The sequence below is a fragment of the Pan troglodytes genome, chromosome 8 (genome assembly GCF_028858775.2).
Source record: "Pan troglodytes isolate AG18354 chromosome 8, NHGRI_mPanTro3-v2.0_pri, whole genome shotgun sequence".
Classification (NCBI taxonomy): Eukaryota; Metazoa; Chordata; class Mammalia; order Primates; family Hominidae; genus Pan; species Pan troglodytes.
The window spans coordinates 30,019,601-30,045,438 of NC_072406.2; the positions used below are offsets into that span (position 1 = coordinate 30,019,601).

General features: G+C 39.3%; 1 protein-coding gene across 2 annotated transcripts in view; it reads right to left on the reverse strand.

Annotated features, from left to right (window-relative positions):
- CUBN (cubilin) overlaps window positions 1–25,838 on the reverse strand; it is a 305,950-nt gene that overhangs the window by 35,556 nt on the left and 244,556 nt on the right. For both annotated transcript variants that reach the window (XM_063781434.1, XM_024346234.3), the window contains 3 exons: window positions 17,895–18,095; window positions 15,371–15,500; window positions 10,552–10,769 (listed from right to left, as the gene is read on the reverse strand). In XM_063781434.1, coding sequence (XP_063637504.1) covers window positions 10,552–10,769; window positions 15,371–15,500; window positions 17,895–18,095 — 549 coding nt within the window. The remainder of the gene's footprint in view (window positions 1–10,551; window positions 10,770–15,370; window positions 15,501–17,894; window positions 18,096–25,838) is intronic.

Sequence of the window (25,838 nt, forward strand, 5' to 3'; positions counted from 1 at the left end):
AGAAAAAGTCGATAAATTGAACTTCAACATTAAAAACTTTTGTTCAGTGAAAGGCCAATATAAGGCAAGAAAATTAAAAGGCAAGATATAGACTGGGAAATAACATTTGCAAACCACATACTGACAAAGGATCATTGATTGAGAATAGATAAAAAGCTCTCAAAACCCAACAGTAGAAAAATAAACAATTCAATTAGAAAATGGGTAAAAGATATAAATAGATATTTCACCAGCGAATAGATATATAGATGACAAAAAGCACGTGAAAATTGTTCACCATTAAATTAAAACCACATGAGATATTAATACACACCTACCAGAATGGCTAAAATAAAATCAAATAACAACAACAGCAACAATAACAGTACCAGGGGAGGGATGGGGGTCCCCAGTTATAGAAAGCAATGGCTTCCTAATCAAAATAACACAAGCCAGAGCATGATGGAATAGCATCGTAAAGTCCTGAATGAAAATAAATGCCAAATTAGAACTCTATACTCAGAGCAAGAATCCCACAAAATTTAAGAAAATCAAGTCATTTTCGAAAAACAAAAACAAAGAACACTTTCTACCAGAAGATCTCCAATGAAAGAAACATAAAAGAGAGGTCTTCCAAAAGAAATACATTAATCCCATATGGAAGCATAGAATTTCAGGAAGAAAAGAAAAATAACAGCAAGGGTAATTTTACATTATTAGTAATTGTGTAAAACAATAAAAATGTTTTGTGTACCTATTATGTACGTGGAATTAAAATACTTGGCATAGATAGCACAAAAGACAGGAAGTGGGTAAGCGGGTTTAAAATGTTCCAAGGTCCTTGGATTGATTATTGATTATAACATGATAAAAGTATCAACTTTAAATTAGATTCTAACATATTAAGGTTGAATACTGTAATCTTTAAGGTAACTACTGAAACAAGAGTAACAGGATGTATAAATAATAATTTTAAAAGGGGAGTAATAAAAAAGTGATTAATTTTAAAAAGAAACGATAGTTAAAGGAAAACAAAAAGAAGTGGGACAAACAAAACACAAATAGTACAAAGGTCTATCTAAAACTAATATTGTTAGTAATTTTATCAGATATAAACACATTAAATTCTTCAATAGAAAGGCATAGCCAAACAAAAGCCAAATATATTCTTCAGGATAGAGACAAGTTGAAAATAAAAGGGTTTAAAAACATATCATGCAAAGATGAATCAAAAGAAAGCTATGGAAGTTATACTAAATCAGAACAAGTAGAAATTAAGGTAAAAAGCATTTAAAAACGTTGTTACATAATGGTATCAGTCAATCCACTAGAAAGATGTAATAATTATAAATGTACATGTGCCACATTATATGGCTTCAAAATAAAAAAGAGCAAAACTCCAGCCAAGATGTTTCTACTGAGCTTCTAACTCTCTTATCTGACTACCTACTGAACACTAGCTGGATATCCTAAAGGCATCAAATTCTCCAGACAAAACCCAACATTTTTATTATTTTATTCTGCAAAGCACTGTCCTCTCCTAGTAATTTTCCATTTGAATAGTGGTGTCACAAGACATTGTCCAGAAACCTTAGGAGCATTATTATTTCTTCTCCCCAAGCCGCTTCTCTCAAATGGAACACTGTGTTATTGATTCAATATCTTGAGGATTTCTCCTTTCAGTCTCTTTCTTTATTTTCATGGTACCACGGCTCTTATCATCCCATGCCTAAACTATTGCAATACTTTTCTAACTTTTTCCCTGGAATGCTGCTTCAAAACATCATCCCCACAGGTGCTGGGATGTGCTTTCTAAAATAAGTCTGACCAGATGATAGCACTCTCCAGCTCAAAACAATGACTGGCTCCTCTTTGCACATGATACAGAGCCCTCCATGTCTGGCCTTTGCATATCTCTCCTCTCTCAGCACCTATTGTTCTCTGCCTTATGCCCCAAAGCATTACCAATGTTCAGGTTAGCCGGCATCCATTGAAATGGGATGCACCTGTAACTTTGTGCATGTGTTTTATTTCTTCATAGATTTTCCATTTTCCCAATGAATGCCTTTTTTTTTTTTTTTTTTTTTTTTTTTTTTGAGATAGAGTTTCACTCTGTCACCCAGGCTGGAGTGCAGTGGTGTGATCTCCACTCACTGCAACCTCCGCCTCCCAGGTTCAAGGGATTCTCCTGATTCAGCTGCCCGAGTAGCTGGGACTACAGGTGTGTGCCACCAAACCTAGCTAATTTTTGTATTCTTTGGTAGAGATGGGGTTTCACCATGTTGGCCAGGCTGGTCTCAAACTCCTGACCTCAGGTGATCAGCCCGCCTCAGCCTCCCAAGCTCTGGGATTACAGGAGTGAGCCAGCATGCCTGGCCAAGGAATGCCTTCTTATCCTTCCAAAATAATACTATTTATAGCTAAAAATTCTTGCATGTGAAATGAATGACAAGTATTTTCTAATTTAATCACTGAACCCTATAAGGTCATTATTATTAGTGTACTGTTTTTACAGATAAAAAAAAAAAATCAATACTCAGAGTGGATAAGTAAATTGTCCAAGATCGACCTCATTGAGATGTACAAACTGAGTTTGAATCTGGGATGTGATGCTCCACGTTTACCCTCTTACCCACTGCACCAGAATTCAGGACTCACATTCTCTGAGGTGCATGCTCTAACAGTCCTGTGTCCTTTCTTCCACGGAACATCCAAGTACCATAGATCCCTTCTTTCCTGCTTCCAGTGCCCTTTTGCATACATTTCTGTTAAAAAGAATCCCTGCGGGCCGGGCGCAGTGGCTCACACCTGTAATCCCAGCACTTTGGGAGGCTGAGGAGGGTAGATCATGAGGTCAGGAGTTCGAGACCAGCCTGACCAACATGGTGAAAGCCCGTCTCCACTGAAAATACAAAACTTAGCCAGGCGTGGTTGCATGCGCGGGTAATCCCAGCTACTCAAGGGGCTGAGGCAGGAGAATTGCTTGAACCTGGGAGAAGGAGGTTGCAGTGAGCCGAGATCACGCCATTGCACTCCAGCCTGGCAACAGAGTGAGACTCCATCTCTCTCTCTCTCTCTCTCTCTCTCTCTCTCTCTCTCTCTCTCTCTCTCTCTCACACACACACACACACACACACACACACATCACATCCCTGGGTATTTTTATCAATTGCCACAGAGGCAATGAAGGCTTACTAAGAAGATCATGAGTTTGGGGGACAGTCAAACCTAGTTCAAAGCCTGGCTTTACCTCTTACAAACCCTCTGGACCACAGACAAATTACTTAATCTCTTAAATTCTTCTTTCGTCCTTTGTAAAATGGGGTAATTCCTGTCTCATCTGGTAGCTCTGAGGATTAGATAAAGTAATATACATCAAGCAGCTCATGCTACATCTGGTAGCGCACAGGTTCAGGGACAAGCAGTGATTTTCACGATGCCCTGGGATTTCCTGACAAGTCTTTACTTGTGAGCGAGCAAAATGTACAGCTACCATGTAATGTTAACAGACTTTTCACATATTAGAATGAAGAGAAGAACACAGTCCCACTATTATATTTCCTAACAATTTATTTATAACAAAAGAATGTTTTAAAATTTTTATTGCTCACTGCATATATTTTGTTTTTATGTTCCTGGGAATGCTATAACAAAGCCAGGCTGATCTGAGTAAGGATGTTGATTATTATAGGGAATTTATGGGCACAAATAATTTAACCCAAAATAACCAGTTACCTGCGACAAAACTAGGTTGCGTCTTGTGTTTTAGATTACACATAATTAGTGCTTCTTCCCAGCACCTGTTCCCTTCAGTGTTTTTCAAAATGTTATCCTATAATTTACCATTAACTCCATTTTATCACTTAGTTTGGTCTCCACAATACCATGTGGTTTTATTTTCACAAGGACAGCCCCATCTTTCAAGACCAGGAGTGGCAATCTAGTCATTGGTGGGGGCACAGACTCCAGTGTTGAAATATGTTTATTAAGAACCTTTCCTTTCTTCTTGCTGATTTGGTATTTAACTCCTGTCTACTTGCTTTTGTAAAGTTTTGGTGAACTAAGCATTTCTTGGTTTCTTTATCCTGTTCCCACATTCTCAGCTCAGCAAAAAACCTTTCCCCATAAAACCCACAAAGAATAACCTGAAGATAACCTTGTCTTTAGGATCATCCCCCAAGGGAAGTCTAATCACCAGTAAAAGGTACAGGGCTTAAAAAGGGCGGAAATAAGCTTAGTTGGGTTTTTCTTTAAATGGGTTTACAGTTTCAGCTCATCTCATTCTCAGACTTCATCACAGGGAGCAAATGACATTAGGAAACCAGAAAAATGACATTCCTTGGTTGCTTTCGAGCAATACCCTCATTATTGCTAAACTGAGAGTTATTTGATCAGTGATTTATCCAATTATTCAAGTTATAATTCAACTTCCTTATTACATTTGTACTTCTAACAGTAACGTGAGCTGACAACTTCAATCAGGCCACCAAGAGGTACCTAGAGACACATACATATATTTTTTATGCCATTGAATTTTTAAGTTTATTCTTGTATTGTTTAGCTATTTTAGAATGCCTCACAAAGTTTAAATTTAACACCAAAACTGGGAAACTTAAAAATAACTAGAAGCAGAAGTCTGAATTGGACATGTTAGATTTTTTTTTCCATTTGTTGTGACCATGTTTTCCATCTTTGTGGCCCTAGACTCTCTTCAGCTTTCTCTGTCTCCTTTCTTTCTTTCCTGTTTCCTTCTTTTTTATCCCCTTCAACTTCCTCCTGCCACCCCCACTGTCTTCATTTAGCGTGTTTGAGAGACATTTTCCAGATGTTAAGGTAACAGGCAAAAACTCACAGGCGAGAAACACAGATGACCTAAATACTGAGTGTGATCCGGTATTCCTAATTCTCTGAGGATGAAAGTGATTCAATTTACCTCCCTGTGTAGAGCTTACCCAACAATTATATAAACCAGGATTGAATTTTGAGAATGAGCTGAATCTAGATAAAATCTAATGTGTTCTATATGGTATATTATTATATCTCATTATAAAATATGATTTTGAAGTAGGCACAATTTATCCATTTATTCTGTAAATCACTCATATGGACAATATCGATGGAGTAACAATTGTGCACCAGGCCTCTGCAAGGCCTGAGGATTTAATCAGAATGTAGCTTTTGATTTCAGATTTAGGTTATAAAATGTACTTTAGGATTTGACGGTTAGGTGTCACTGCAAAGTGGGTAGGAAAGAACAAAAAATCACGGTAGCATGATGTGGTCCTGTTGAGAATGTTGATCCCTGCCCACCCCACCCTCAGCCACCCCCCAACCTTGGAAATAGGGTTGGGGGGGGCTTGCAAATTTGGGACTTCAATATTACTTTCTAATACATAGAGTCTTTCACTCTGACAGCTAAGGTGCTTTCCAGAAATTATCTGCTTTATCCCCATCACATTCTTAAACAGTTGTAATATTTCAAATAGATCAGTTTTTTAGTAGATAAAAATTGAGATTCAAAACATTATAGGGCTTTTCTAAAGCCGTATCACCAGGCAATGATATCATGCATCAATCAGCTCTTTCCATCTGGTCATATGTCTTTTTTTCTTTTCTTTTTTTTTTTTTAGATGGATTTTTTTGCTCTTGTTCCTCAGGCTGGGCACAATCTTGGCTCACCACAACCTTCACCTCCCAGGTTCAAGCGATTGTCCTGCCTCAGCCTCCCGAGTAGCTGGGATTACAGGCATGTGCCACCATGCCTGACTAATTTTGCGTTTTTAGTAGAGACAGGGTTTCTCCATGTTGGCCAAGCTGGCCTCGAACTCCCGACCTCAGGTGATTCACCCACCTCGGCCTCCCAAAGTGCTGAGATTACAGGTGTGAGCCACCATGCCCAGCATTTTTTTTTTTTTTGAGACGGAGTTTTGCTCTTGTCGCCCAGGCTGGAGTGCAGTGGTGCTATCTTGGGTCACTGCAACCTCTGCCTCCTGGGTTCAGGTGATTCTCCTGCCTCAGCCTCCCAAGTAGCTGGGTTTGTAAGCATGCACCACCATGCCTGCCTAATTTTTTGTATTTTTAGTAGAGACGGGGTTTCACCATGTAGGCCAGGCTGGTCTTGGACTCCTGACCTCAAGTGATCTGCCTGCCTCGGCCTCCTAAAGTGCCAGTATTACAGGCGTGAGCCACCGTGCCCAGCCTACCTGAACATATTTATACATTTGTTGGACTGTAATTCATTCTGTCCTTGTTATACATGTGCTTGGATATTTTTGCCTTGGTCTCTTAGCAAAGGTCTCTGAACTGACCTTAATGCAACCTGACTCATTCTCCATGTGACAAATACCCCAGGTGGAGGAAGGCAGACAGTGGCCCTCGTCGTCAGTATGTGTGCTCTGGGCAACAGGGGCTGGCTGGGAGCTTTGAGTCCAGGTGAGAGGTGAAGCCAGTTGGACTTCCTGGGTCAAGTGGGGACTTGGAGAACTTTTCTGTCTTACAAGAGGATTGTAAAATGCACCAATCAGTGCTCTGTAGCTAGCAAGAGGATTGTAAAATGCACCAATCAACACTCTGTAAAATGCACCAATCAGCAGGATCCTAAAAGTACCCAATCGCAGGGAGGATTGAAAAAAGGGCACTCTGATAGGACAAAAATGGAACATGGGAGGGGGCAATAAGGGAAAAAAAGCTGGCCACCCCAGCCAGCAGCCGCAACCTGTTCAGGTCCCCTTCCACGCTGTGGAAGTTTTGTTCTTTTGCTCTTTACAATAAACCCTGCCACCACTCACTCTTTGGGTCCATGCCAATTTTAAGAGCTGTAACACTCACCACGAAGGTCCGTGGCTTCATTCTTGAAGTCAGTGAGACCACAAACCCACCAGAAGGAACCAACTCCAGAAACACAGGCACTGCCACCACTTGTCCCTGAGGGTGCGTCTTCCCCATCTGTCTTCCTGTGCTGTCTGTCCCCCTGCTGTCTTGCAGGGGACACCCCTCAGTCTCTCCTTGGCAACTCACTAATTGAAATGCCTGCAGACCTCCCATCTAATAGAGCCAAGTTCCATTTTCTACACTGAAGTTTTGCTGAAGTGTTATAGAATACATCATTTTAGAAAAAAAAATGAAACAACGATGCTACTGCACAGTAAATAAATAAGTTTACTGAAAGCCCCTGATCTAACCCTATGTGTAGAAGTTTGGTGTGTAGTGTGACGTGCATATTGTGAATAGGCCAAGCAACTTTCTGGTATGAGACCCCCTCAGGAAGAAGAACTGGAGGCTCTGATGGTTAAAAATATGTTTGCAAGTGTGAAGTGCTTTGTACAGGACACACATAAGCAGAGTCAAGGCAGGAGCCGACCCTGCTGGTAAAGGAAGGGGCAGCAACTAAACTAGCAGAAGTTAACAGGACAGAAGGTACTTAAAAGCATCCGTTCTGCCTACAGGCCATGCCCACTTAGCCAAATCCACAGAACCAACAGCTTTTTAAACTTTATAGGAGCATAGAAGCCATTGACAATCTGATGCAAACTATGAACTCGGTTAAGAAAAATGCTCCGATTTGCAGATTATTTCAGAGTTTCACAGATTGCTGCAGCCCAGTGTGATCATTTTGCTGGTTGTCAGCCATTCAGGATCAATTATTCATATAGCATTGGAGCACAGGGGGGAGACGAGCAGGCACATTTCCATTGCAGTTAAAGATCAGCTCCTGCTTGCCAAATGTGCTTTCTCCTTACCTTGCATCCATGCATATGGGCCTCTAGCAGCAGAAGTTCCGAGGAAAAAGGAGACCCAATTTCACTACATATTTAGTAATTAGCAACCAGGGATAGTTCCCCCAAATTTGCTGTGACTCACTAGCAATACAAATATAACAAATGCACAAGGCGAAATGAACCTAATAGTCACATAATTATATAAGCCAATCTCTTCATCCTGAAAAATCGAAGCAGATGTACATAAAACATTGCCAAGTGTATAATCTAAATAGCAAATCTGCAAAACCCTACTTAGTGTTTTAGTTAAGATCGAAACGGAAATGTCATAGACTAAAATGGTCTCCTCTTCACATCAATTATTTACTAAGTGAAGATATTGTTTTCCAGGCTGAACAAACAGCTTTGTAAATGAAAATCCACTATCTGGTCCACAAAGTTGCTTTCCCTCTCTTCGGGGGAAAGACAGAGTTGTTTTACACAAATGAGTTGGAGGCAAAAGGGGCATCCTATTAGCCAAGTTTGTCTTCATCCAAAGCTGTAACTAAACGACTCTATAAACCTTACAGTCAAAGCTATTCTTATTGTTCCTTCCCCCTCTCCTCACTACAAACAACAAAAACCAAAATGAAACAAAATTTAAAAGTTATGCAGAATGATCAATAAACTTGTCAGTGTGGTCTTGAAAGCTTTGTAAGACCACTGCAACGCAAAATCATAATACTTAGGTTTTCACTTAAACATTACCATCAAAGAGTAGTTACAATGACTTGAAGTATTTCCACGTGGCTGATGGCATTTATGCAGATGAAAAAGAGGTAAAAATCATCTTCGTGAAATACAGGGGTAACACAATGCTGGCAAGGAGTTCCGTTTCTACATTCTCCACTTAAACCTTTTCTCTAACTGTGGCCAGAGGAAAACAGTAAGTGACTGTAATTGTTCAATGACTCATGCATAGAGAATGCTTCTGACAGTGTAAGACTTTTCCTTCTGTTAAATCACAATAGGTCTAAAAATGTCTTCTTTGTGGCTTGGAAAGACATGGTAATTTAATAAGGCTAGGGAACCCTGGCTCACTTGAGAAGCTTCATGAAGATGATAGCAGTGAGGAGATTGTTAACACAACAATTACCATTTTCTTGTGAGACTATATTAGGGAAAAGAAAAACAACTTGAAAGGTAGCAAAGCAAATGCAGGCATAGGACATTTGGTCTAAAATCTGTGCTAAAGGCAAGAATATATCCCTTTTTTGTGCAAAAAAAATCTCCAAAGGAAAATTAATTTTTCTTTCAAAATAGCCTTCTGGCTTTTGTATGCTACTTCACCTACACAATTCTGTTAGGGCAACACTCTCTCACTGCCCGTGAGACTTGCTTTCAAGTTACTGTTGAGACAGCTAAGTAGGGGAGGTGGCAAAGGGATTTTCTGATACAATTTGTCTTGAGGTGTGTGGTTTACTGGGAAGCCTTCAAAACACAATGTCTAATTGCTTTCCTCAAGTACTGCACGGAAAAATTCACATGCCCAATATCAAGAAGTTGAAGGTAAACTCCATTTTGCATCAGAGAAACGAAGTTTATCCACACTATGGGAGAAACAGAAAGTTTGAAAAGTGAATCAGGGTTATTATTACAGAAAACTGCCTGGATTTTTCTGAGTCTTCACAGAGTATGAGATTTGTTTGGAGAGTTGTGCATTTTTAGAACATTAATCACATCTATATTCAAAAGGAAAAGGATCAAAACACTTTCCAGAGTCGAATATTAATGATCTTAGACTGTGTAACCGATGCTGTTAGAATAGCCAAACAGGTAATTGATTAACTACCTTTTATTTTAAATTATTCAAAATTCTGAGTTAATTTGATATGGGTATTTCTCACCGGCGGTGTTTGATGTGGATAATTTATTTCTCACATGCAGTGGGAGTAATCTGGGGCATATTTTCAGTTTATCCTCTCACCTAACTTTACCTATCCCCCCTACATCACCCTCTCCAGTCCAAATTCCTTCTCAAGCATCAGCTTCCAACTAGACAGCTCCAATTAAACATGTCTTCCAACTTAAAATACTCCAAATTAAATAAAACATTTCTCCCTTAAATCTTAGTCTCGTAAGCCACCATCATCCAACAAATTACCTATAGAAAGTCATCCTCAATTCATGTCCTCATTAAAATATCATCAGAGTCCAAACACTGTGCTTCCAATGTATTCTGCCTTCTGTCTCTCAGATTTCTGCCCTTCCCTTTATCTCGTTCCCCTCTGGGTCCGTTCAAGGCTTTGACACTTCCCATCTAGATTTCTATCATAAGCTTCTTCCTTCCCATGTTGTAGGTTCTTCTAGCCTTCCTCCACTGTGCTACCAAAGTGATCCTTTTTTTTTTTTTTTTTTTTTGAGACAGAGTCTCACTCTGTCACCCAGGCTAGACTGCAATGGTATGATTTTGGCCCACTGCAACCTCCATCTCCTAGGTTCAAGCAATTCTCCCACCTCAGCCTCCTGCGTAGCTGGGATTACAGGCACACACCACCATGCCCAGCTAATTTTTGTATTTTTGTAGAGATGGGGTTTCACCATGTTGGCCAGGCTGGTCTTGAACTCCTGACCTCAGGTGATCCACCCGCCTCAACCTCCCAAAGTGCTGGGTACATTTGTTGAGTGATTTTTTTACAACATTAAAATAAGTCATACGTAAGTTTTAAAACCAAGCCCTTACATGGCATATTCTTCTAAGCTTCAAGGAAAAGCAATCATAATCAGGTGGGAGTGGGGGGGGGGGGCGGGGAAATTAAATAAAGCAGAAAGGTAACAGTCCTGAAAAATAGATTTACAAGTCCAGAATTCTTACCCAATGTCTGCCGGAAAGACATCTTCCAGCCTTTTGCTGTCTGAAATGAATCTGTCTTGAACACCAGGAGCATACTATTATTGCTGCTCTTCACATTTGGTGGGCGCTTGGAACCGCAGAATTTGCCAAGAAGGGGATTGCTGGTATTGGCACCATCGTAAATTGCCAGGTAGTCATGGGAGCAGGAGGTGGAGGGAACCACATCAAAATCACTGAACCTGTGAAATGTACCTTGTTAATACTGATGTTTCCATTTGGACTTCTATTAAATTGTAGCTTTAGCTCTTGCAAAAAATGACAAGGAAAAAACTACCAGTAGAGCATTCAAAACTCACTTGATAGGAAATATTAGAAATCAAACAGTACTTTACTGATCGGTTCAAAAGTTTAGCCAAATTTGTTTTTAGTAATTACAAAACACCAAAAACTGTGACAGCAGCTGGGGATGTCAAAGTGAGTAAGATACAGTCTTACATTTCAAGGAATTCACAGTCTAGGGCATATTAAAGTCCATCTCAGAACAACTTTTGACAAGTTGAACTGATATTTACTATCCCAGCAATACTTTAGTTTTTTAGGTCTCATTAAAAATACCATATTTACTCTTCCCTTGTTATTTTATGAGATGAAGTAGAACTTATGGGAAGCATGTTAATATAATAGAAGAAATGCTGCTTTTAGAATCACAGCTCCATTCTCCTCACAGTCTCATTTTCCTCTTTTAAAATGAAGTTTATATTAAGGTCAGGTGAAGAACAGGAAATTCACATTTAAGACCTCTGTGGTGGTCACTGACACTTCTGCACATGGTCCCAGCTCTCTGCCTCCCCAGCACTGGTAGGATTGCCCTAGGGGCACACTTTGAGGCTTGACATGGCTGCTAGGAGTTGCTTTGACCACAGAAATGTAAGCAGAAGGGATACATATTACTTTACGGAAGAAGCTTTACAAATGACTACTTGCTTTGCCACACTGCCTTCCCACTGCAGTGATGATCATGGAAGCAAATGTAAAAACGAAGCTTCCATCAGCCTGGGTTGTTGGATGACCACGATGAGCAGAGCTTCCATGCCAGGCCACACTGAACATGCTCATTAGAACGAGAAATCAACTTGTTGAGTTAAGCTGCTGTGAGGTGGAGTTGTTTGTTACTATGTGCATAACCTATCCTGACAGATGCATCCCTAACTTTTCTCTGTCTTATACAGTGTTTAATTTAGGCCTCATTCTTTGTCATTTCAAATAACGATTTCTAGAGTTCCTGAACAAGCAAGGCTTCTTACATGGATTTACTTTAGAGTTTTGTGGTGGGTTTATTATAGCTTATTTTAAAACTTGTTTAAAAAAAAAATTTGATATCCTGTCCTCATTTTTATAGGTTCTTCTGCTTTTTCTTTTCTTTTTTTTTTTGAGACAGAGTCTCACTCTGTTGCCCAGGCTGGAGTGCAACAGAGTGGCACAATCTCAGCTCACTGCAACCTCTGCCTCCCTGGTTCAAGTGATTCTCTTGCCTCAGCCTCCCGAATAGCTGGGATTACAGGTGTCCACCACCATGCCTGGCTATTTTTTTAAATTATATGTATATTTTTTAGTAGAGATGAGGTTTCTGCCATGTTGGCCAGGCTGGTCTTGAACTTCTGACCTCAGGTGACCTGCCTGCCTCAGCCTCCCTGTGCTGGGATTACAGGCATGGGACACCATGCCCAGCCTGCATTTTCAATTTATTTTGGCAGTAGCTCTAATAAACAATTCATAATATGGAATAATTTTGAAAATATATACTAAATAATATATATTTATATTAAAATATATAATAAATGCTTCCTTTTAACAGCCTTGAGAAAAAAAATTGTTGGTTTTTTTTCTAAAAGGTTTTGGTTGGTTGAAGGTTTTCAGACTGATGATGAGGAACAAGATGAAAACCGTATTGATTTTCTTTTACCACATTTAACATTTAATGTTATTGTAAAAGATCAGGGAAGAACAATAGCTAGATAATTTCCAACAACACTGTATTCATTTTAATTCTCTACAGACAACACATTTATTTTCCACAAAAAGAATCCACAGAGATAAAATCTGAGTTTCTAAGAGGACTTAAATCTGCTTTGGCTTTTTATTTTACATCATTTTCCCAGGAGAGCACAGAAGAGATCTGAAAAGCCCATTGACAGAAAAGCTTGTGTAACCAGAATCTTTTGAGAGCCTTTTATTAATGTCTGTATCTTCTACCACACCTAGAATCTTATCTGTTTCCTAGAATGTAGGCTCTTAGTGCGCAATAAATAATTTTCTAAACCTGCAGATGTAGGCTGGGTGTGGTGGCTCACACCTGCAATCTCAGCACTTTGGGAGGCCGAGGCAGGTGGACCACTTGAGGTCAGGGATTCAAGACCAGCCTGGCCAACATGGCAAAACTCCATCTCTACTAAATATATATATGTATATATATATATATATATATGTATATATATGTGTATATATATATATATATGTATGTATATATATATATACACACACACACACACAAAAATTACCCAGGCTGGTGGCACACACCTGTAGTCCCAGCTACTCGGGAGGCTAAGGTGGGAGAATCGCTTGAACCCAGGAGGTGGAGGTTGCAGTGAGCTGAGATCACGCCACTGCACTCCAGCCTGGGTGACAGAGTGAGAGCTAGTCTCAAATAAATAAATAAGTAAAATAAAGTAAAATAAAATAAACATGCAGATGTAAATTTCATTATGGTGAGCTCCAGGATCCAGGCTGAAAACTGAAAAAATATATTTAGATTGTATACATACATATATATATATAGATAGACAAAGAGAGAGAGAATATATAACATACCTCTATGAGTTGGTGTGTATACCGTGGTCGGAATGTTTGTGTTCCCCTAAATTCATATGTTCCCTAAGCTAATGGTATAGGAAGTGGGGCCTATGGGAGGTGATTAGGTCATGGGGGAGGACCCCTCACAAATGGGATTAGTGTTTTATAAGAGGCCCTTCCAGCTCATGAAGACACAGCAAGAAGGTACCTTCTATGAGCCAGAAAACAGGAGCTCACCAGACAACGAATCTGCCTTGACCTTGGACTTTTGCAGCCTTTTGTTGTTTATAAGCCACCCAGTTTATGATATTTTGTTAAAGCAACCTGAACAGAACAAGGCAATAATCAATCCTACACATATGAGAAACAAACAGTGAGTCACAGTAGCAAATGGCTCCCAGTTACACTTCCACGCCTGTGCAGGCGTACTTCACAGACCTTCTGCTCCTGGCCATCTGACAGTTTCTGTTCTTTTGTCCCCAAGACCTAAAGGACACTCTGTTTTCCTACAAATAGTCCAGGTAAGAGCTGCAGTTTTCTTCGAGGTCCAGCCTATAGAACGCCTGATACAGGAACCAAATCAGGCTTGATGAGAGATGTCTTTCATCAAGACATCTCTTGTTCACTTGGAGAGCCAACTGATACATGAGGCCTCTGGAAGTAAACTGCAGGGAGTACAGAATCTTTAGGGTAGAAAATGATCACAGACAAATAGAGGGGAGGTAGGTAGGTAGGTAGGTAGGTGTGGTCTTAGCCCATCAGGCTTCTGTATGGAAAGTCCTACATGACCATGAACTATACTACTGTCAGAGTTTCCCACTACATGCCATACGTATATCACTGAAATAGGCTGTCAGGTGAAAACAGTCTTGAATTTTATCATTCTGGAGAGTGGGAGGTTGCATCGCCCTCATCAGTCTTGCTGGGAATAGGTAAGACTGGGAAGAAAATTGACCAGCGACGCAAGCTCTCTCTCATAGCATCAGTTTAGAGGTGTTCTGACACAGGTATAAAAATAGATTTCTTAAGTAGTTAGAAAATGTATCCTTTGAGGCTGGGTGCAGTGGCTCAGGCCTGTAATCCCAGCACCATGGGAGGCCGAGGCGGGAGGATCACTTGAGGTCAGGAGTTCGAGACCAGCCTGACCAACATGGTGAAACCCCGTCGCTACCAGAAATACAAAACTGAGCAGGGCATGGTGGCGCCTGCCTGTAATCCCAGCTACTCAGGAGGCTGAGGTAGGAGAATCTCTTGAACCTGGGAGGCAGAGGTTGCAGTGAGCCGAGATTGTGCCACTACACTCCAGCCTGGGTGACAAAGTGAGACCTTCTCTCAAAAAAAAAAAAAAAAAAAAGAAAAGAAAAAAGAAAATGTATCCTTTGAGAGACAGTATTGGGAAACATTGAGGATGTGGTGTTTGGAGGAAGCCTGGCATGAATACACATTTTGACTCTTCATGCGTGTGTTACTTTTGGAAAGCAATTTGATCCTTCTGAGCCTCAGTTTCCTCATCAGTGAAATGGGAATAATCTATACAATTCCCAATCTAGAATCTATATATACCTCATATGACTGTTTTAAGAATACAATGAGACAATTACGGCACGTGTGAATCAAAGTTCTTTGTGTATAATAAATACCCAACACATGGCAACTGCTTTCTCTTGCCCTTCCTCTCTCCTTTGATTTCAAGATGGGCTTACTATACCTTGACAATCCATTTTATGATGCTCCTTCACAATTGTTGGGAAACTATAACGACTGTTTTAACTGGTGAGTGCTTATTTTTTGCCCTTAGTTACTACCGGCTTGTGTGGAGAGGGGGAGTGTCATTTCCCAGGTTGAACTGTCATCTAGGAACATCATTCCTCCGTGTAGATTTCCCTCCAGACTGCCGATGAGAATCAGTGCCCTCCATCAATAAAGGAATGGCTCTTCTATAAATAATGCTGAAAGGATTTTCTTAAGAAAGCCAATTTGTCTTACGTACTTGAGCTCGATCACCTTGTCGTCACTAACGGTGATGGTATACAGACAGTGCATATCATTTGGGTAGTCTGTGTATGAATAGGCAGGACTCGTGATGATTCCAGAAGAGAAATTGAACACACCACCACAGGCTGCAACAGAAGACAAGGGAATATGAAGAGAACAACGATTAGTCCCAGCATGGAAAAATGATTTTAAGAGATTCTATACTATTGTACATTTTTCCCTAAAAGAGGTAATAATTATTTTTCTTGAAGTGACTTATATCTCCCTTCACTGTGTTTACACATAATTCTGATTTTTCCACTAGGAAGGAAGATGAAAGACAGCAAGAGGGTAGAAATAGGGAAGAATATTTAAAGGTTCATCTTGGAAAGGAATCAGTCTGAGTCAAATTAATGGCCAGAGTGAAAATGACAAGAAGGAACATTTCACCATCACTTCGCTGTATTTCATTGACAGGTTGAGAGAGGGATGACAACAGTAACGAAGTATGGAAAAGGTGGCCAGAATGATGTTCTGGGCGTACAGATCTAGGAAAGTTTGTGATCTGGAAACCTGAAATAATAGAGGTCCCTGTCTCTTCTGTTAGGGATAGAATATTATAAGGTAAACTACTGGAAATCATTTTTGGAACTTTCCAGTTTAGTTCCTTCTGTGGGCTCAAATGCATAGCTCTCCAGTCTGGTGGATTTGCAGTCAGTTGTGAGACTGGTAAGGACTAAACTTGCCCCAGTTTGTATTAATATCACTGATCCTCAATCCTCAACAAGCAGGAGGAGGCCAGGCCCATTCCTCTCCAGGATTCCAGCAATTAACAGCTCAGAGCCTTGAGCTAGACCCATTAGTCAATAAAACAACAGACATAAAAATGTAATAAAGCCTTCTTATCCACAATATAAAGTGATTATTTTTGCTTGGGTTTACATTTGAGGATCAGATTGTACCTCCTGATGATCACTCTCCCTGCAGTGGAAAGACCTATCTATGTATATTTATGATTCTAAAATTATAATGGGGTTAATGCATTTTGAAGTATTTCCATGGTTTATACACTATCAGTGGACACGTTCCACTTTACATCCCCAGAAATGAGGAACAAATTGGGGCTGCCATGTCAGGCTCTTTATTTCTTTACTGTTTTTGCCTCAGCTGAGCCCACCTTGCAGGGAGCACTCTTCTCTATGTGCCTGTAAGTACTTGTGTGTTCAGACTCCCAGGTCCGTCTGTAAAAGTGAATTACATGTCAGATAAGGGTAGCAATCACTCCTTTTCACTTTATACGTAATTATGTGGTCTCTGGAAGTTTATCAAGGCCTAAATAACTCCCATCTTGGCACAATATCAGCATTTGAAGTCTTCACATCAACGACACTCTTTAAGTGGGACTCTTATACTAGAATATATTGAATCTTGACGACTTCCTTGTAGGAAAATGAGAGATTAAAGAGAAGAAGAATATAAAGCAGGAGTTTACCTCTCCAAAGCAGCAGTTGTGCCAAAAGAATAAAACAAATCCATCCTTCTCTTTATTCAACAAGAGGACGGGAGAGGAAACGTTAATTGCGTGGTTCTATTCTGCTAGAGCCAACGGAGCTACACAGCCATATGTAGTCATACTTTACAAACTGTGGGAGTCAGGATGCCGATAGCAGCTGATGTGAACAAATTATGGAGGCCCTTTTCAGAAGTAAATACATGTTTTTAGTCTTCTCTGGGGATGGGAACAATAATTTATTCCAAGGGAAACTATTTAACTTTCTACCTTTAGCAATGGGTTTGGTGGAGCAAAGATGAAATAGACTCAAGAAAGATGTTACAAGATTTGTGTGCCAGTTTGACTGCAGCTGAGATGTCTATTAGATAGTGCATAAATATTGTCAGCAAACTAACCAGGCAGGAGGGGAAAAGACTATTCAAGATCAGGAAATGCAATCTTAGAATTTTCTGGGTAGCAACAAATGCCTCTGTCCAGTCTGTTGCTCCTCTTTTCTCTTTGCCTTTGAGGCAGAGAAGTTGTAAATTATAGCATAGTTGAATATATCAATCTTTTCCATTAGGGCTTGTGCTTTGTGCATAGTGTTTTAAAAAAGTCTTTCCTATCAGATTGTAAAGACATTCTCTTATATTTCTTCTAAATATATAAAATATTAATTTTCGTATTAGCAAAATGACTTGGGGAAACAAAACAGGCATCTGGATAATTTGGACTAACAGGCAACTTTGTGTAAGGTAAGAAAAACAAAAAAATAGCAGTAGTATTTATTTAAATTAAATTACAAAACAAATGTCAATTCTTCATTTGATTTTCAGAGTAGTTCTAGCCAAAGTTCCTGAAAAAGGTCCTCTTCTTTTTAAGAAACAATGTGTATATGTATTTTTTAACCATGAACCTCACTGACAATCTTTTTCCCTTAAATTCTCTGAATCTTCAAGTTAATGCTGTATGAATCGCAGTGAAAACTCTTTGTATACATTACTCAGAAAAGAAGAAAATTCCGAACTCTGTCATTATGGCTACTCACAGATTATCCTATAGGAAAACTTGAATCCGAAGTCTGTGATTTGCTCGTTGGCGTAGAAGTTAAGCAGAACAGGCCCGGCGATGGTGAGGGGAGCTGGCATCTCATCCCCACACACAGTAGCAAATGGGGTGGACGTGACGCTGTAACCTCTGATAATGTGCACGCCATCGTTGACACAGCTTCCCGTCACAGCAGAACGAGCTGGAAAAGGCATGGAACAACCGCATTATGATCAGAACCTACACAAACAATTAATGCCATAAAAATAAAAACAAAAATGTGATGATTCATGCAATTGCTATAAAAATTAAAATGAGAAACAAGAGATATTTAACTTAGTTTCCTGTTGAAACAATGTTTAACTACAAAACAAGCACAGGTATGATAAAACAGGTAGGACTTCACAATAGACACTTTCCACCTTGAAACAATTCAGAATTTCCTTTCTTTAGATAACGGTTCCTTTAACTCAGTGACTGTAAACTGGGGACCATGTTGCCTCCCCAAGAACACCTGGCACTATCTGAAGGCATTTTTGCTGTCACACTGTAGAGTGGAGTAGAGACCAGGGATGCTGCTGAAGATGCTGCTATACACAGGGCAGCCCCTACACCCCGGACCCTCTGGGACCCACAAAAAACTACCTAGCCCAACATGTCAATAGCGCTGCTACTGAGAAAACTCGCTCCAAGCTTATGTCCAGATAAGGGACTCCTATCATGGAGATATCATTAGAAACTCCTTAATGTTTATTGAACAACCATTTTAGATGTTCACACAAACACTATTAGTGTTTAAGGACTATAAAATATATATTATTGTTTTGTTTGCCAATTATAATGTGAATATATGCTCCAGCCTACCATCCCCCAAAGAAAAATATAAAACGAAATAAACAAGAAATTAAAAAGATATGTGTCCACTACAACATATCCAGTGATTTTTGTAGGTGAACACATACTGTTAAAATATTAACTTGGATCATACCTAATTTGTATTAATAGGAAATGACACCCATATGGTAACCTAATTTGTATCAATATGAAATTACATCCATCATGCATTTGTATGTGATTAAATATTCTTCTAAAACATTATATTAGGGCCAGACATGGTGGCTCACGCCTATAATCCCAGCACTTTGGGAGGCCTAGGCGGGCGGATCACCTGAGTTCAGGAATTCGAGGCCAGCCTGGGCAACACGGCAAAACCCTGTCTCTACTAAAAATACAAAAATTAGTCAGGTGTGATGGTGCGCGCCTGTAGTCCCAGCTACTCAGGAGGCTGAGGCAAGAGAATTGCTTGAACCTGGAAGGCAGAAGTTACAGTGAGCTGACATCGCACCACTTCACTCCAGCCTGGGTGATAGCGCAAGACTCCATCTCAAATAAAATAAAACATTATATTATTATGAAAGGAAAGGAAAAAAAACCATCATAACTTTTGCACCAACATAATATATTAATGCCTATATCAAATTCCAACATATAGATGTGCCATCCACATTCCATCAATCCCCTATTGCTTGAAATTCTATATTCTCCACATTTCTGTAAATAAAAATATTGTTGAAACAAACATTCCTGTACATAAATATTTGAGGAAGTTCTTCATTATTTCATCAGAATAAGTTTTCAGAAGTTAGATACTGGCACTAAGGTAAGACTATTTTTCAGGTTACCAAATGATCCCTAGATTGGTGTTGCCAACTTACTCTCCCACAACATTTTTGGCATCTGACATTCTTCCCAATTCTACATTTTCATTGCCCATAGGAAAATGTTATGCCCATTAACAATCACTCCAGTCTCATCCTTCCTGTATATGGTCTCCTGCCCTACATAATTACTAAACTACTTTCCGCCTCTATGGATTTGTCTACTCCGGACATTTCACATGAATAAAATCATGCAATATGTGACCTTTTGTGGCTGGCTTCTTTCACTTAATATAATGTTTTTGAGTCCATCCATGTAGTAGCATGTGTCAGTATGTCATTCCTCTTTATGGCTGAATATTTTCCTTTTTATAGTGATAGCACATGTTGTTTATGTATTCATCAGTTGACAGACATATGGTTTGTTTCCACCTTTTGGCTATTATGGATAATGCTGCTACGAACATTCATGCATGAGATTTTGTGTGGGCACATGCTTTCAGTTCCTTTGGGTATATAAATGGGAGTGAAATTATTAGCCCCCAAATTAGGTATGTATTTAATTTTACTAGAAACTGCCAAACTATATCTCATAGTAGTTACATCAGTATACATTCTCACCAGGGATGTGTGGGACTTCCAGTGCTCTGCAGGGATGCCAACATTTGACATTGTCAGTCTTTTTAATTTTAGCCATTCTGGTGCATGCGAAACGAAACTTCATTGTGATATTTAATTTTAATTGCTCTGATGATTAACAATGTGAAATACTTTCCCATTTTCATTTACAAACCACAAGAACAAAATGCTTTTATTTCATGGCGATGCTAACTTGAACATATATCTAATGATCCACATCACCCCAACACACAAAATTTACTTACTTACAAATGCCCCATTGGGAATGACCAAAACTACATTATTTTATATAAGCACATACTATGGCACGGTGGACTCTGAAATCAGACATCCTGTTTGCTGTTTGCTGTTAGAATACTCTTCCTATAAGAGCACGCTGACAAAATCGTTATGCACACTTACTTTATAATTCCAAGTCCCCTGGCCATAGACCTTGGTTCAAAGGTGGGTGTGTGACCCAATCCAGCCCAATAAAGGTGAATTTCAACACCCTTGTTTGATATTTGGAAGTTGGAATAGAGGTAGTAGTATGCTGGTAAATATAACAACCACCTCTCCGAGAGATTTGTGGCATTTGCCAATTTCCATCGTATAAATACTCCCACGATAGCCAATTTCAAGCTATTAACAACAAGTCATTAAATGCAGAATAGGAATAGATGAGCAAAATTGACTCTTGCAAGATGGTGCAACCCAACTCTAGCTTACCACGGGATAGAAGCCATCTCTCTTTCTGATGTGGGTGAGGAGTACCCACTGTGAGAGCAGCACCCCTACAGCAATGAGAGGAGCCAGCCTTAGGATGAGGCTCACACTGGAGTAGCACAAAGTAAAAACAGAAACAGTTGAATATTTGATGACATAATTAAAATGCTGAATTGAGAGATTTGAGGCACACCCAACTTTGAAACCTTCCAGAATTAAAAACCAATGAATTGCTCCTTTGTGTTTAAACCAGGTTGAATCAAGTTTCCTGTTAATTGTGCCATAAAACCTCATAATGGATATGGTAGATATTTTTATGATTAGAGTCACTGTTGCTATTGTTTATACAACCCCACCATCCTGACCATGGTTGATTGATTGATTGATTGATTGATAATTCCAGTCAATCAATGGCAAGGCATGGCATCAGACCCAATCCAGGCCAATCAGATGTGTCCAAACTGCAACTGAGTAAGAGTCAATGGTAGGAGCCAAAGATACTAAACTTAAAAAATGTCTGCAGCCATGTTTCCTGACACATTAAGGAAGCCAGGCTGCCATAAGGGAAAAAGAAGTTGTGCAGCAATCAGCAAAAAGAGCGGGGAAGAGAGAGCATGCTGACAGATTCTTGTCCCTGGTTTCCTTTGTTCTAGAAGCCCTTCCTTTGATGAGATGAAATCACCCAGTATCCTTCTTATAAACCCTACTTTGTATCTAAGCTAACTTTTGAAGATAACTTGCCATTCAAAGAATCTTGACAAATACTTTTAAAAAGCATCTCTGTGCATTAAAGAGTTACCACACATTCTTAAATCATTTTAAGAATACATTCAGCTCCTTCGCTAAGATTCTCTTCAGCCTGCAGAAATCTTGAGGTATCAATTCAAGATATACATTTTTAAATTAACCTCAAAGAATTCCCTTATTTTGAAAATGCTGGAATAGAAATATTTCTAATTGGGCATAAATCTATAAGTTGAAAGAGTGAAAGACTGAACTTCAATGGCCTTTTCATGTAATTAGAAGCAATATGATGTGGAAAAAGAGGACAAAAAAGAAATAAGTTAAACTCAGATTCATGGTTTGAATATTGCCAAATTATGTACCTTAGTTATAACCTCAGTATTTGTCTTTAAGACATCAAAAGCTCCACTGGAATTTTAAAAAATTCAAAGTAGATGAGTTTGAGAATAAAACAATTGTGCATTAGTTACAGAAATTATTTAGCAACAATACATCAAGTTATAAAACCAAAATCACAGAATGCAGGGAAAAATTGCTGATGCTGGATTGAAATCTTGGTCCCACATTTGATCAAATAGGCTGCTATGCATGTGTTAGGTATTAAAGAGTTAGTTGTTAAGTTGTGGGCTAATGATATAAATGATCACAGTGGCAGTTGTCTTAGAAAACAGTGAAAAGGCTGTGAAACATAAGGTATAGTGTCACTTATACTTGATTATGTTGACAAATAGTTGATTAAAGGAACTAGTTGAAATACAGAAAGCTCATTCATGAAATGGCAGTGGTACGAGACATAATCAAAACTCATCAACAATTTATTAAATGTCTGTATTGAACAATAAGGAAGTTTGTTGGGGAAATGCAGAGGAAGTTGACAAGGGATTTTAGATTTTTTGTAGATGGCAATAGAATATCAACTAACTAAACAAATTATGTAAGACAGTCTGCTTCTCAAAGCCTAATTCAGTAAAATGTAGAAATTATAATATCTGGCAACTTATTTCATGGATTAAAACATTCTTGTATCCTTTCTAGTAGTCGTTTGTTTAAGGTAGGATGTTATGCCCTTTCAAATTCTCTCCAAAAGAAATCAAACATGTACATAATATTAGAAGCTGGTAAAATTAGCTAAAGTCTAAGAAAATATAAAGAATTAACAACAACAAAGTAATATGCAAGAAAATGGATATGTGTGTCACTAGACATTAAGTACTTTACACACATATATCATATTCTAAAGTTCTATATATCCCATCACTGCATTAGATCAAAAATATCAGCCTGATTCTTCAGTGAGAAGGTGTTGATGACAGACTAAAGGCATCAGAAAATAATTATATTAAACACTTTCTCATCATTATTGGAAGAGCCAATTGCATGTATAATCAAAATATACACAACACTCTCATAATTGGGGTGACTGTCTTCTAGGGAGAGAAGGAAACTTAGTTGAGGTTTGGAAAAACTTCTTCAAGAAGCAAGATGGATATCACAGTTGAGTTTATGACCAAGAGGCAGCATTCGATCAGACATATGCGAACTTGTGAGGAAGAGAAGCACCCTGAAATTGAACAACACTTTCTCCGTGGACTAGAGTCCACGTCATGGGACCGGGAACTCAGTAATTCTTAACTCTATCTTCAACAAGTGATTTGATAGACATTTACTACTGAAATCTCTGAGCTGCAAAACGATTCCCTATCATTTGTTTTTATGACTATTTTCCATCCTTCCTAAAAACTTTAAAACATATTCATCGTTTGCAATGGGCAAGGCTCTATGCCATGCAGTAAAATTTAATTTTTTGTTCTATTTTTCCAGGATTTATTACTGGGCAATGTCTAATTCCAAACTTCATCATAGTTCTAAGAACTATGAGAGAACTGAAGGAAAACTAAGGATGAGTAATTCCACAAATAGAATAAACTTGTGGGATTTAGAGTTGGACCACAGTTTTTCTCCAAAGTGGGGGGAGGGTGTGGGCCGAGACACCAAAGAGGACTAGAGATGAGGGAAAACCCTTTGTTTGGGATATTTCCATGTTGTAGATAAGATCAAGTATTTTCAGGAAATAGAAATGGGTTCTAGGGGCCAGGCACAGTGGCTCACACCTGTAATCCCAACACTTTGGGAGGCCGAGGCAGGCAGATCACTTGAGGTCAGGAGTTTGAGACCAGCCCGGCCAACAAGGTGAAACCCCATCTCTACTAAAAATACAATAATTAGCTGGGCATGGTGTCTGGTGCCTGTAATCCCAGCTACTCGGGAGGCTGAGCCACGAGAATTGCTTGAACCTGGGAAGCAGAGGTTGCAGTGAGCTGAGATCGCACCACTGTAGTCCAGCCTGGGCAACAGAGCAAGACTCTGTGAAGAAAAGAAAAGAAAAGAAGGAAGGAAAAAGAAGGAAGGAAGGAAAGGAAAGGAAAGGAAGAAAGAAAGAAAAGGAAAGGAAGGAAGGACGAAAGAAATGGGTTCTAGGCAGAGGCACATGAATTACCAGGCAGCAGTGACTGCGACCTATCATCTGTCTTGTTAACTTTACCCTGAGTAGCTGGGAGACTGGTCTCCTCTACGGAGGCATGATTCAGAGGAGGGGGAAGCATGTACTAGTATACAGCTAAGTTCCATTGCGCACGAAGGCCAAACAAATTAAAGTAAATTGGAGTGTAACACAGGCAAACAAGGGATTTCACAGACACTACACCATCTGCTCCAGTGCTCTGCCAATTGAATAAAATATCAATAGGAAACATTTCAAAAGGACCACTGCCCACTTTTTTCTAAAGTAATGTGGAATGCGACCGCATTCTGAGTTCTTTAGAAAGAACTGAGAAAGCAAAGAGAAGAAACAGTAGTTGAGCAATACCAGTTTTTAAAAAATTTAAATAGGAGGAAATAAAGAAAACTGACAAAGCTCATTTATTGTGCTTCTTGATGGGGAAAAAAATGTCAAAAAGAAAAATCTAAAACTAATTTTTTTTTACTTTTTTTCTTTAAGCTTTCTATTAGGTATAACCCATAAACTGGGACTTCAGTTAATCCAAGAGAATTTAGGCAAATATTAGGTGTGAATCTGGGCCCACTCCTGTTGGGGCTTTGAAGCCATCTCTAGAGGACCACAAGCAAAGGCATTTGTCCCTTTGGTGTTTCCACCTCATGAACTGAGTGCTGCTCCACCCTCCAATGCTTGTCAAGAATTACTGGATCTGAGAAACACTGAGTTTACAGTTTACTGCGTGTAGAATTTTTAAATTGAGAATTTCTAAATTCCTCATTATCACCAAGGTGAATTAATGTTACTACCCAATTTTTTTTATTTTTTAAATTTTATTTATTTATTTATTTATTTTGAGACAGAGTCTTGCTCTGTTGTCCAGGCTGGAGGGCAGTAGCGCAATCTTGGCTCACTGCAAGCTCCGCCTCCCAGGTTCACGCCATTCTCCTGCTTCAGCTTCCCGAGTAGCTGGGACTACAGGCGCCCGCCACCACGCCCGGCTAATTTTTTGCATTTTGTTTAGTAGAGACAAGGTTTCACCGTGTTAGCCAGGATGTTCTCAACCCCCTGACCTCAGGTGATCTGCCCACCTCGGCCTCCCAAAGTGCTGGAATTACAGGCGTGAGCCACCATGCGCCCGGCCTACTATCTAATTTTAATGAAAGAATAATCAAGGTTTAGAAGGCACTGGCTTGCTTCATTTTGCCTCAAGAAGTGCTTTATCTATGAAGTAAGAAAACTGGATCTATAATTTTTTTTTTTTTAGCAGATCGAGGGCATCTAGCTGGCCACATGAATAATGAGAACACAAAATTTTGGACTGTTTAATATTTGGGAAAATAAAATAAGCAGTTATTTAATAATACCAGATTCCAAAATGAGGACAAACATCAATGGTCTGTAGTTCATGGAATGTCTAGTACTGGAAATGTAAAAGTAATGAGAAAGTTAGAGAAATTTAGACCAACATTAAACTTGGAGCAACTTACTTTGTGGTAAGCGGAAAGTAGGTCACTGAGCCTTTGTAACCTAAGAGTTGAGTGTGGTTCAACAATCTGTATTTTTCCCTTCATGGTAAAACCCTCCCTAAGCAGTTGTCAATGTTTAGTAGACGCCATATAGGGACAAGTGTGTTTCCTCACAGTATTTTGTAGCCTGGGATACCACATCTTTTCCTTGCCAATCCCACCTTTTGTGCTAATGG